At 34.5% G+C, this 14,724-nt stretch overlaps 1 protein-coding gene across 1 annotated transcript; it reads left to right on the top strand.

Annotated features, from left to right (window-relative positions):
* The first annotated feature begins 11,559 nt into the window (after window positions 1-11,559).
* On the top strand, window positions 11,560-13,983 carry LOC128983989 (piggyBac transposable element-derived protein 4-like). The gene is made up of 3 exons (XM_054403271.1): window positions 11,560-11,724; window positions 12,178-12,295; window positions 12,833-13,983. The coding sequence occupies exons 1-3, from the start codon at window positions 11,560-11,562 to the stop codon at window positions 13,981-13,983; spliced, it is 1,434 nt and encodes a 477-aa protein (XP_054259246.1).
* Window positions 13,984-14,724: the final 741 nt, after the last annotated feature.

Consider the following 14,724-nt stretch of genomic DNA (forward strand, 5'->3'; position numbering starts at 1 on the left):
GTTGGTCAAATCATCATTGTAATTATATTAATTCATTTAGTAAATGCGAGTTATAAACTCCCATCGAGTTATAAACTCGAGGGTCGTGTAGTAATTTAATGTCTACATTTCATACCAGGGCGGGGTGGCTGCCTTATCAGAGTCATAGACAAGCAACGACAACAACACGCATGACCAGTATTGTGTCATCAAATGCAATTTAAAAAATAACTATAATGAATAAAGTTATTGCAGATAACTACAATGGCTATAAATATATATGATCAAAACTAGTTTTTATAGTTTCAGAAAAGTTAGTTTTCACAGGTAGTGAGAATGAATAACCTACTTAATAATTTTACTAAGATAGTTTACGATAAACGCATATTTAAATGCAACCTTATCGCTTACAGAATGCTCACAGCATGTAGACAGATCAGCTGTAGTGGCATTATGTCCGAATGAATGTCGTCATTATGTTTGACAAATACGACAACCAGAGAAAAGTGAAGAAAGGAGCTGAAGTGATTTAACATAGTAAATAATTTATGACTTATTTGATAGTTGACAAGAAACACACACTATGTAATACAATCGGCAAGGTAAGCTTACATGAATTTTAACCCATGTACTGCAGTAACGTTATGTGATTGATCATATTACATTGCGAATTGAGAAACAGAAACAACTAGAGGTTTGGGGAAAAATAAAAAAAGATTGGCGACATCTGATGATGTGACACAACATAAATCATAATAAAATTAAAGGTGTACTGAAAAAATAGTACTCCGTAGAAACAAAAGTAGATATATAATAACTCTGATAGTTCTACAATCAATCGAATTCGGAATTTTTGGATATAGTCAGTTTACATTTTCAATGGAAAAATAATGTAATCTTTGTTTTGAAATGTTGTCAAGGTCCTACTCAGTCATCACTACCACGTTGTATAGCGAAAACTACAAATTAATAAACTATAAGCCAGCTCTGCAGTTAACTTTACAAGAATTGTATCAACATAGATTCGTGAAATAAACTCTTGTTAGTCAAAATGTCCTTCTTACTTTAGTTTTAATTTTAAAAATACTAAAATTAGTCTTCATAGGACATGTTTCCAAGAGCTTTTGAAGCTAAACATCTGTTCACGAAGAACAAAGTATTTGGTTAGGTAAATTAACTAAAGCATAAGAGTAAGAAAAGTACATAATTTTCAATGAAAAGTAGTTGACGCGAAAGTAATGAGAGCACCGCAAGTTTCTGGACAACTTTCAGTCCCTGGAGCGCAACTTGTTAACATATTGCTCTACTCTCCGAGGCCAAACTTGCATTAATTCCTAATCACACATCCTTGTTTTGTCATATTGTTTGCTACAATCAAAGATAAAGTTCATAAACAGTTTAAGTACTTTATATTTTTACTACGTTATAGTGCAGACTATCTTATACAATCTAACACTGCTCTGTGTCCCCATTACAAGTTACATTGCTACATGGTTACATTGCTGAACATAATCGAATGGAGAAACTGTTCCCCAATCGTCAAAGCTAAAATGTCTATTATTTGAGGTGAAAGCTGATTCACAAGGAAAAACATTAAGTACCAGTGTTTAAATGAATTAATCTTCAATATTGGAAAAACCTGCAAGACGTGGAAGAGTATCCGGGAATAAATCTGACACAAGAAATGCTGAAAGAGAACGTCATGTCAGGCCTGACTATGAAAGAAATCCACAAGGTGGTTTACAACCTGCCTTCAGAAGAACGCTGGAAAATAAGTTAACATATTTCAAGTATTTGTCTTTTTCCTATAGTTTTTTTTATTGTAGTCTAAATTAAGGGCTATGGCCCCTACAGGCCACTAGTATGATTATAAAATAAAAACAAAATTAAATGTACAAAATAAAGCTGTGATCACTAAATAAAACTGGACATATCTCAAACTCTGACAAATGTTTTAATAATATCCTCAGAAAAAAATATACATTGCTTCTGGCGAGAATCGATCCGTGTATCTAGGCTTGAAGATTAGTATGCTAAGCACTGCACTTCAAGCTATACATTATATGTACGGAATCCAGCAATACTGACCAGACTTAAATATCTCTAATCAGTAAGAGGTAGAGTAAACATTTGAGAAACTGCGGTGTTGCAAACTAGTTACGACCTTCATAATTTGACTTTTCCAAGAAAAAAGGCAACTCCTTTGCTTACAAAAAGAAATTACGGCCTATTATATATATTTTTGTGTTTATCAAATGTATATTAGTGGATTTATTTTAAAATTTGTCCAATAAGTGTGTTAGCTAAAAAAAACATAAACACGTAGTACGGTACATAAGAACCATTACTGTTGCTTAGATAAACAAGTAATCTACGATATTACTAGTCTAACAGGTCAAATAGGGTACAAAAGAAGATGTAGATAAATTACATTGACCCAAGACTGCTCTCAGAGTATACTAATGGATTTACGCGTGCAAAGATCGGTCCCCACGTACTTTTACTTAATTAAAAAACATTTTTCAGGGAGAATAAGATATACAACTATTAATCTATGTGCTGGTAATTTTACTATAGATAATAATACCAACCTAATTAAAACAAACAAAATATTGGTATACGCCGTAGTATAGTGTTATATGAGCTCTAATTTGCCGATCACTTGTGTTATAAGGCTATAACTGTTATCACCAAAGTTTGCCTCTACACTGGCGAAGTGGCAATTACCGAGCTGTATGATGACACCCTCAAGTGTCAAGTCTCAAGCTATAGTACAAGGGTTCTGCATTACTGTCATTAATAACTGTATAGACACTAACCTCTAGGCTGGCATCAAAGTTATAACGTATACAATGTGTTGATAGAGGTTTTTTACTTGGAAATTTATATGAACGGTTTGCTTGGTTATACAAAAGTAGTTTTGTAACTTGACATTACTTTCTAAGCTTATCAACCTTAAAGTAAAAGATTTTATTTCTAAACAATTTAGGATTAGCGAATTTCCCATATAGGGAATAAGCTATTACCGTAGGTCTCATGGTAATACCTAGACCCGGGACCGATTTACTTTTTCGTTTTGAGGTCCCCAGAGGCCAAAAACACCATCCGTTCAAATTCCTCATTTTTGACCCTAAAAACTTTAAATTTCTAAATTTCTCTCTAGACCATTTTGAAGAGCTTAAAAAAACAAATAATTTAGTATATTGAAGTGTTTTTGAATGTTCATTGACTACGGAGAAAATTAAAAAAATTGTAAATTTAAAATTCCCATGTTAGTCTTATGGAGAATAAATAAACTGTTTTAGTTTGCTTGTTTATGGATATATTTTAATCAAATTTGGCAATTTGCTTTATTTCATACTAAGCTATCAATATTTCAATTGAAAAAACACACCTCAACATCTTCCCCGTAGCAGCAAACCTACTCACTAAAATTAATGTTATTTAAATAGGAAATAAATCTGAAAAGTTATAGGGAATATTTTAGAAGAAATCAAGCCGGGTAAATGGAAATTCGCTTAGTATGCAGGTTTGCTGCGACGGGGGTATTTTTAAACTCACGATAATTTATACGTCTTAAAAGGTCACATTTATTAGGTAAGTCAGTTGTAGGTAATTGAACCAAGCAAAGTTATACTTGAAGTTTGACTGATGTGGGCAGTTATTTAGGAATCGCCCTCTGGATACCACATTGGTCAAAGAAAGTGATTTGTCCTCCGAGGGTAGCTGTTTGTAAGACAAATCAGTTTCTGTCTTACAGCCAAGTTTCTCAGCTAACTCATTTGTTTTGTTACGCCAAGTATTGTGAATTTGTACTGATATGTTGCAATGCATTGTTACTTTATCGTTTTTATGCTTCGTTATTGACAGCGGTAATTAATTGACAGTAGTTTTATTTTACATATCAGAATGAATAAATAATAATGCTGTTTTATAATTTGACAGGAAAATTAATTGAATGACGACGAGCCGTAACATGTGTGTTGCAATAATTAAGCTTCGTAACCGTTATAAATAAAACGCGTAATGTATTTACATGATATTACTAGTATGTAGGCTCCGAGGAGTGCGGCTGTATGCCCCTAGGACTGTGATATTGCACGGTCATGTACACGAGAGGAAGCAAGAAGTGTTATTTGTCGACACATGTGTCTCAAACTTGATACATAAATTTGCGTAGCATTCATCTTTGGTCCAAGAGATCAGCTTGGCGAGGCTCTTTAATTGTACACTTGAGGTTCTTTGTTGTTTTCAATATATTTATATATGTATGTATATTTTAAAAGTTCGAAGAATTCAATAGTCGATCAATTTAAAAGTACCTTAATCATTCTTGAAAATACTTTCAAATTAATTATATTAAGAAGAGAATCGTTTTTCTTACTCTTTCAATCGTGAAGCCTATAAGCAATAAAGAGGCTAATGGAGTGCTTTTAAAAAGGTTTGATCAGTTATAACTATTGTTTGTTTTTGCTGCTCCCTTTAGGCTTATACAGATACTTACCTAAACTCTAGCGACATCACCCGGAAACACAGCCAAACTTACAGGTAAACTTGCAGCGCACAATTAAACTCACAACAGAGTTAGTAACTGACAGCTCTAGGGCTCACGTGTTCACAGTTACTGCAGTGACGTTTTATTCAACTCACTTGGTGAAGCTTTGGATCTTTATTTGAACAACATTTCCTTATACCGTTTCACTTATTTTAAACAAATGTTGTGAACAATTAGGTACATATGAATTGGTTTCTGACAGGTATAAATAATAAAGTGTGTTTCTGACAAACATTTATTTACAAGGAAGGTGATAACCCAGTAAAATAACTAGCATAACTGTCTGGTAGGATACAAATGTATAAATAAAATTTTAAACATAAAAATGAAGACAATATTTTTACAAATGATCTATAGGCCTATTGACAATATTAGTAGGCCTAATAAAACTCCTAAATAGTTTACCAAATTAAGCTAGTCAATTCAGGTTTTAAAGTATCTTATATACAACTTTTGCAAAACTTATGAAAACTATCCGGACCATACTACTGGACCAAATTACAGGCAGGTTGTACCGAAAGAAAAGTTATCGGTCTTTTATGTGCAGGTTCTATTCGTATTTATATAATATTTATGTTAATTGGGTCAAAAATGGAATACAACTTAATTAATAGACCAGCAGGTTCATCGAAAAAAAATTTCAGCTCCTGTGCATCGCAGGGAAAGTCTACGCATACTGTTGGAAATATATTTGCCTGTAGAAGTGCAGAATCCCTTTATAAATTAAAATACACAAAAAATAAGTACAACAAATTAATTTAAAATTAAAAAAACGATTTACACGGTCCTTAATTTTTACCATGTTGCTGACGAAATAAATACAACATACAAACAGAAAAGCTGAACAAATGGAAGAAATGCCAATGGCATGCTTTTTTATTTACAGCGTGGGATGAAAATAGAGAAGATTGCACAATACATACTTTTGATCGAGCCTGAGCTGTAGTTGTAAGAAATATTTCTATCTATACAATTATTTTAAATGTGGTTTGATGGAAATTTATTTGTTAATTCATTCAATAAAAGCTATTTTGAAAATAAATTTACAGGTAAGATTACTATTTGACTTAAGCAAAAGGAAATAGGAAATAAAAATTATTGCTCAGCACATTAGGTTTTCTGATTATATTTTATTAGTTATAATCAAATTAGTACAATAACTAAGCATTGATCTAACAATCAGAGTTAATTAAGAGATTCTTACAATTAAGGCTTAAAGGTCCTACGAAAGTTAAGGGTTAAATAATATTTTTGCATTTAGCGTTGCAAAATCTCTTTACAGTTATCTAACACTTTATCATACTAAATATTGTATTTCGACGGAACTTAACTAACGATAACGGATATCAAGTATATCACAAATCACCAGCATATAATTTTTATAATTTATAGTTAAAATATATTTCTTTTTCTTTTATAAATTAACATAAACATTGTTATGATGTTTAGGTAATGTTGTAATCGTTAGATATCTTTAATAAGGCAGCTTGTAATCGCTAATTATTCTCACTTTATGTGAAACTTAGTGTGTTGCCTTTGAAACTTAATTGACCAATAAAACTTGATTTGTTTTGCTCAGCTAAGATCTCCCCTGCTAACATAAAAACGAAATGTTCCATGGAGAACAATGAAAGACGAAATATCCTCTCCCTAGGAAAACACACTCTGTTTGCAGTAAGCTAAAAAAGTTATATCAATAAATCCAAACAATTGAGTTTTCCTAGTAAATTCAGTGACCCAGTTTAAAATTTTTTATCTTTAAACTTTTATCCATTCTGTACATAGCTCATATCTTGGTACCAAAAAAAGTTATAACCAAACGAAAAGGTGGTCTCAAAATTGACGAGGAGATGAATCATTTTATGAAAATAAAACTTAACCAAAAGGTTTAATTACCGGTACTCAAATGAAACTGTAATTAGTAGTACAAATTATAACGTGTCCTGTATTTGCATGAGACAGCTGGGAACAAGAAACCTATGTGATTAAGCTAATAGTCAGTGTAATGTAAACCAAATGTAAAAAAATAAGAGACGATTAATGTCAAAAGGTTTGACGTCAGTTTTTTTTTTTTTTTTTTTTTTTTTTTTTCAATGATATAAGCCTGACAAACAAACCTGACAACCTGAGGTTAGTATTTGACGCAGCTGCTAAAGCAAATAATGGTGTATCATTCTATGATGGTTTGCTTAGTGGTCCTGACTTTTTGAACCCTCTGCCAACAGTACTTCTCAAATTCAGATTAAGAAAATGTGCAATCGCAGGTGACATACAAGAAATGTTTCATCAAGTGCGTGTCAGAAAAGAATATGTTGATTCGCAAAGGTTTCTATGGAGAGAAGATCCAAACAACAAACCAGATCCCTATATCATGGAAGCAATGATATTTGGATCAACGTGTTCTCTGAGTACTGACTTGTATGTAATAAACAGCAACACCAAGAGGTTTCTACATATTTACCTAGAAGCAAGTAAAGCGATCCTCTCAAGTGAATACATGGACGATCTACTAGACTCTACTGATACAGAAGAAGAAGCTAGAATTAGAATACAACAGATAACCAGATAACAGAAATTCACAAAGCCGGAGGTTTTAAAATCTGTAACTGGTAGTCAAATTCAAAAGAAATTTTACTTGAAATATCGGAAGATTTGAAGGCAAACTCTACAAAACAGCTGCAACCTGAAAGTCGTCCACCTACAGAACGTCTCCTCGGAATGTGGTGGGATGCTGAAACTGACCACTTTTCATTTCACATGAACGCCGAAAAGGTACAGTTAGTTGAAACAAGGTATCCGACCAAACGTGAAGTTTTAAGAGGAGCTATGTCCATTTTCAATCCATTGAGGTTAGTTGTAGCCATAAAAGGGAGAATGCTTGTTCAAGACATTTGGCGAACAAACATAACGTGGGACGAGGTTCTTTCAATAGAACTTAGTAAAAATGGCAAGACTGGCTACAAGAAGTAAAATGTCTGCAGAGCCTCACCATACCTAGATGCTATTTTGACGTCAAAACAATTAAAGAAGTTGAACTCCATATTTTTGTCGATGCTAGTGAAGAGGCCTATGCAGCAGATTCATATCTACATGCAAATCATTTTATGTTCATATAAATTAAAATTAATTATTCCTATAGGATGCTTTTGTTCTTCGATTATTTCTGCTGAACTATTTATTCTACTAGACATTCTTATTAGAGTCTGATCAATAAAGGGATTTAAAGATAACATTCTACTGCACTTTGGTAGCGGTTTGTTCTTCAGCAGTAAATTTTTTTTCATTGAAGCTTGCCTTTTGAGACATTGACAACAAGTTCTGTTCAGCTGTTTGAATTTCCTCTGGTTGAAGTTCTGGTATATTTCCAAAATCTACGTTGACTGTTTTCAGTTTCTTTTTGGTGGTGGCGGTAGTATTGGACCTTAGCGTGCTAATAAATCTGTGTACCCATGCTAACACACGTGACACTTTTTCCCAAGAAGAAAGGTTTTCAACAGTCAGAAGAGGAGGGTTTTCATCACTGTTCCCAACTCCGACAAATTTCTTCTTTGTTTCTTCATTTTCCTTGACTTGTAGTGTGGACGGTTGTATTGGCCAGTCACTCGATTCTCGCATTAGAAATGAGGGTCCGTGGATCCATTCAGAATGCATGGCTGATGTAAACTTTTTGTTCCTTCCAGTTGCAACATCTGCCGGATTCTTTTTTGATGAAACCCATCTCTATTCTTCAGGTTTAGACAAATCTTGAATTTCTCCAATTCTATACGAAACATACTGTTTGAATTGTCTAAGGTCGGATTTCAGCCAATGCAAAACTGTTACAGAATCTGACCAAAATATATGACGAGAAATAGTTAAGTCGATGTCTCTTATGATGCTACAAGCTATTCTTCATCCAAGAACGGCTGTTTGCAGATGCTTGATATGAAATCTGTGCGTGCATACCTTCAGTTTAAGACGTCAATAGTGAAAATCGGCCTGGTAGAAGATTCAAACGAACTCGGAAAAGAGAAGCAAAATTTAACTCCCATAAGAAATACATGGGGAGCAAATTTAGTTTACGTATAACACAAGTGGGATTGTAGATAAATATATGCCGGTACTTGACGTCAAATCTGTGCGTGCATACCTTCAATTTGAGACCTCAATCATGAAAATCTGTCCGGTAGAAGAGCCAAACGAACTCGGCAAAGAGAAACAAAATTTAACTCCAATAAGAAATACATGGAGAGCAAATTTCGTTTACGTATAAACCGAGTGAGACTATAGATAATTGTATTCCGATGCTTGATGGCAAATCTGTACGAGCAAACCTTCAATTTAAGAACTCAATCATATAAATCGGTCGGGTTGAAGAGCCAAACGAACTCGGAAAAGAAAAACCAATTTTTTAAATAAATAAGATTGAAAATAAATACTTATAAGCTAAAAGAATTATTTTTAATGTTATACTATTTATCATATTAAATACCAAAGTTCCATATTGAATAGTCTATACCAACAATAAACAAACATGAACCAATCACAACAAGTAGCCTTAATGGCAATTTGTCTGGGTAACAATCATGTTGATTGACGTTATGAGTTTATGACATCAAGGTTGTTGACATCAACCTGTGGTCCAGTTGCTGTTACCCTACATCCGTTATTGCTTTTCAGTTTACTATTATTTTATCATTTAATTAACTGACTTTGTTACCTAGTTTATAAGATAAATTTCAGTTAATAACATTGTAGTTCTTTTTGTTACGATTTGATTACAACTGTATCGCACATTGGTAATTTATGAAAATATTCTATTTTATAACTATTTCAACTATGGATTTTCAAAAACAGCAATTTACCAAGACAGTTTTGAATTTGGACACAATTCTGCACTATTGCAGAATGATAAACAAACCTAACGTTAATTAATTTGGATTGCTGAGTAATTTTTGAGCGTACGTCAGGGCAAGCAACTAAAGAGAAAGAGAGAGTGAATATTAGTATGAATGAGTCTGTTGTGTTTTTTGTTTGTCCTTCAACCTGTTACACTCTGGGGGAGTAGAAAATAAGTAAGTAATTTAAAATTTAACGTTAAATTATCAATCTTGACTTTTTAACATTAGATTAATTTCTGTAACCATCACAATAAAAGGTAGTTTAAATTACATAATTTTATCTATTACGATTAATTGAGGATATAAAACGTGAGATACAGTAAAACACTAAACTGCATAGGGAAACTCTGTACATACATTACTTACAACTCTGCACGCCACTGGGGATGGTTATTTTTCAGCAAAGAAGGAACTTTGTGGACACTGGCCCTGAAGGCGTAATAGGCCAGCCACTGACTAGTTTATCATTAATCAATGTACATGGCGTTCCCATTATTTGTTCAAATGATTATCACGATAACGTAAAAACCCCTGGTGGGTTACTTTTAAGGAGTTAACGAGGTTTTCAAATACAATGAAATTGTTGATAAAAATACACGAGACCAAAGGTTCAATGAATACAAACCAATAGAGGGATCATTCTACTTACTTTACATTATTTGGTATACATCTTATCAATGTGTTAATGAAAACTTTTAACAAATTAATCGTTTATACTTTAAAGTAAGGAATGAAATTCATAATTCAAAGCAACGAAAGTGTATTATAAAATGTACTAAACATTTACTTCAATAGTAAATATTATGCTTAGATAACTTTAATCTCGTGTAAATTATTATTTTTGAGATGTTTATGGTTTCGCTGGTTTTATGTTATAAAAAACTTTCCTACATCAGTTATTACTGTGTACATCAGTTTTAGACTTGTTTTACTGTTAATCTCAACCAGCTCCAAAAATCTTAAATATACTAGTGGTTAAATTAAGTTTACTTCTTGAACTTTTTACCTATACCAAAACCATTTTCATCCAATTACAATTTTAAAATTTCTAAACATGTATTTAGTGAAATATTGTTACATTATTAGGACTTGACATTGGGTATTTATTTTTAACGTCATTATCAGTTTTGAAAGCATAATTCATGACATGAAACTTGGATAAACTTCCCAAACATGTAAATACGGCGTCTCGCTGCTTAAGCGGCTACATGGTTGGATGAACTCAAGCACTACTTCTGTAATCCTCAGCTAACTGACATGCGAATATTACATGAATACTACATGTATGTCGTCTGCTGAATTTAATCCAAGACAATTCGTTAAATATAGTTTTAACGACTTGTAGACAAGTAAGAGCGTGGACTTCTGATGGTACGGAGGTGCCGGACACTGGTCTCCACATCAATCAACGCCGCTTGTGGCAGCCCTCTGATTGGTCTCGGTACCTTGACCACTTTCATTTGTTAAACTTCATTAATTGAAGCTCTCGTAGCGTCATTTAGCCTTCATCGCAACCTTTTATACTAGGCGTAGTGAATTGTTCGTTCCATAGACATTCGACGCCAACACGCTACTCGACCTACAACCAAGGGTGAGCACTAGACATTAACCCCTTCGCTTACAACGACGGCGATCCGCCGTCGCGCTCCCGTTAGCCATTGTGTGAAGCGACGGCGAATCGCCGTCCGCTATTAAAACCTGTTTGTGCCGAGTTAGTTCCCCAGAAATCCAATAGATCGCATATGCTTCTTGTTCTATGATTTCCAGGCTTTCTTTTGGTTATATTTTCGTCATCTCAGTCCAGTCCAATCGGCAAAAAAACTGAAGTTGAAATGGTGCAACTTAGCAGCTGACGACGTCTACTCTGGTTTCACAGCTGATACGTTGTTGTGTTTACTTCGACGATGTAAACATTGTGTTAGAGCCTTGTTTTACTTTATTATTTTATTGAAAAGTGTAGTTATCTTATAAAATAAGTTATAGAATTTACTTAGTGTAAGTTTTTATCAGTATTTTACTTTTTCGTCGTTATAATGACTGAGTTATTAGGCCTATCATGTCGTGTTTCACTTCGTCGTGATAAAGATTGAGCTACAGTATCTTGTTTTACTATATTATTCAATTGAAAAGCTTTTGTATAATACGATGAGTCTTCAAAATAACTTGGTATTCGTGGATGAATGTGGAAAAGAGTTAGATGAAAGTGACATCATAAAACTTATAGGGGATTGTGACAGTGACAGTGATTGTGACTTGTTTGAGGAGAGTGGTTGGAGTGATGATGATGATTTGGAAGGGAGCAGAATTCAAGTGAGTAATAAGTCTAATACGCCTATTGATTATGAGACCACAGTTTCCCCAGAACATAATACTAATTGTGTTAGGCCTAGGCCATTAGAAAGTGACCAGTTGTTGCTTGAACAGCCTTCTTGCAGCTATGCTAGGCCTATGACCCCTCCAGATGCCCTTACTGTCCAATATAATTCAGATTTGTCTAGTAGGCCTGAAATATTTGATCAGCATGTATCTTCTCCATCACGTGATGAAGAATTGCCTAAATCAGTCCAGTTTCTTGATCGGTTATACCGCGGTAGTATGAGCGCGCCTTCTCTCTCGCCTACACCGAGTGAGGAAGCTGACGACCCTGGTTTCCCTGACTCTAGGCCTATAAATGATATAGATAGTGGCAGGCATAGGCCTATGACCCCTCCAAATGTCCAATCTGATTTAGATTTGCCTATTAGGCCTGAATTATTTGACCAGCTTGCATCTTCAATCGTGCCTGCCCTCTCACCTACACCGAGTGAGGAAGCTGACGACCCTAGCTTTCCTGACCCTAGGCCTAAAAGTAAACCTGTTAGGGGCAGGTCTAGAGGAAGAGGTAGGCCTATAGGAAAAAAAGCTATTTCACAACCATCTAAGCCTACTAAAAGGTCCAAAACTCAAACTAGTAACGATACAGCTCCACCAAAAAAGAAGAAAAAGGAGGGTTGGCAGTGGACCAGTACCATAGAAAGTAATATAATAAATAAAATCCCTTTTACTGGTTGTCCTGGTGTTAGAGCAAGTTTGGCTAGAAGTTTAGGCTCAGCTCCCTCTGAATTAGATGTTTTCAATGCGTTTCTTGATAATGACTTTTGGCAACATGTTGCAACAGAGACTAATAATTATGCCAAAGAAACAATTAAGAAAAAGAACGAAGCAGGCGGGGTAGGAAAAACTATATACTCAGAATGGTTTGACACAACTGCAGATGAGATGGCTTGTTTTTATACACTGTGTGTCCTTATGTCGCTTGTAAAAAAAAAAACCATACAATCATACTGGTCGCCTAATGCTGTAACTGAGACCCCTTTTTTTCGTAAAGTGATGCCATTCCGCCGTTTTTTGCTACTGTCCACATTTTTCCACCTTACAGACAATAATAGGAAACCTGTGAATGATAAACTGTGGAAGTTAAGGTACGTTATTGAGTACATGAACAGGAAGTTTTCCCATCTGTACATACCTGATGAAAACATAGCTGTCGATGAGAGTCTTATGAAGTTCCGAGGGAGGTTGGGCTATGTCCAATTTAATCCCAAGAAGAGAGCCAGATTTGGCATAAAGTTTTACAAGTGTTGTGAATCTGGAAGTGGTTATTGTTCTAAATTTAAGATCTATACTGGAGCTGAAGTCAAAGAAAATGTACCGGTTGAAGAAGGAAGTGGGGATTCTACACAGGAGGAAAAGCTGTTAACGAGTGAGGCGATAGTCGTTGAAATGACAAAAGATTTGGCAGGAAAAGGACATACTCTGACAATTGATAATTGGTACTCCTCACCTCTTCTCTTCTATAGACTTAAGCAAATAGGTTTCAATGTAATTGGAACAGCTAACTGGTGGAGATCAAACATGCCAGAGAGCTTCAAAGAGGGTAAACTTAAGTTGGGCGACTACGAGACAGCCTATAGCCACAATATGTTAGCAGTAAGGTGGCAGGACAAGAAGCAAGTTTGCATTTTGTCTACCTTTCATCAAAAAGCTGACAAAAGATCAACTGGCAAGAAAGACAGAGTTACCCAAGAAATTATAACAAAGCCAGAACCAGTGATCTACTATAATCGTTCAATGGGTGGAATTGACCGCGAGGATCAGCAATTAGCGTCGTTTCCTAGTATGAGGAGGTATGCTAAGGGATACAAGAAGATCTTCTTTTACATAATGGACATTGGCCTTTTTAACTCTTATGTAGTGTTCAAAAAATTAACCAGAAAAAAATTGGGGTTCAGTGAGTTCAAGGAGAGGTTTGTCAAGCAAATGTTTGAGTCGCGACAACTGCCACCGTACAATCGAAGAGGACGATCATCCAACTCAGAAACACCTCTGAGGCTCCAGGCAGCAACTTGGGGACATTTTCCTAGGCCTATTCCTCCAAATGAAGTCAAACAAACACCTTCAAGAAGATGTAAGGTGTGTAGTGCCCAGGGAAAGCGCAGTGACAGCCGATGGGAGTGTGAGCTCTGCCTTGTCGCACTTCACATGCCAGAGTGTTTCAAGGCATACCACACCAAAATGAACTTTGCTTGACATTTGGTGAGTTTTTATAAGTGTCATACAGTATTATAGACTAGTTCCAAAACATATATGAGCCCTATGTAGCTAAAAATTACCAATAAAAAAGTTTTTTTTAATTTTTTAATTTTTTTATTTTATTTTTATATGGTATAATACAAAATTATAGTTATATTTTTTTGGGAAATATTTATATATTTTGAATCTACATTTAATTTTGAATAAGAAAATAATAATATCTTGCATATAAATAGTAAATGTTGCCTGAAAAAAAATTAAATCAGAAATGAATGAAACTAGCCACAACAAATTCGTTTGTTTTGGCCTAGGCGGGTAAAAAAAAAATCATAAGTGAATGGGTAGCCTCTCCTTAATTACATAAACCCTCCATTTGTATAAACCCTTTGTGTCCTTTTCAATAATTTAATTTGTTGATTTGTGTAATTCGTGTTTATAGTCGTATTTTGTATTTCATTCTCTTTCGATCCTTCGAGTTTTTTATTGTATTAATTAATTAATAATTGATTTTTCATTCATAAATTCCGACATTTAACCTACCTCGATGCTCAAAAAAATATAAAGGCATTTTCACAAAAAAAAATTTGTTAACCTGTCCTGACAATCTCCACTGCCTGCATTTTGTACTGTCGTTAGAGCATAAATAAGGCCCTGAATTAGAAGATCTTATCGAACTCCTTCTACACAGGGGAGCCCATTTGAGCTTTACTATCGAAGATACTTCTGATTATTCAGATT

The sequence above is a fragment of the Macrosteles quadrilineatus genome, unplaced genomic scaffold (genome assembly GCF_028750875.1).
Source record: "Macrosteles quadrilineatus isolate MER2022 unplaced genomic scaffold, UCM_ALF_1.0 Scaffold_2__2_contigs__length_208266976, whole genome shotgun sequence".
Lineage (NCBI taxonomy): Eukaryota > Metazoa > Arthropoda > Insecta > Hemiptera > Cicadellidae > Macrosteles > Macrosteles quadrilineatus.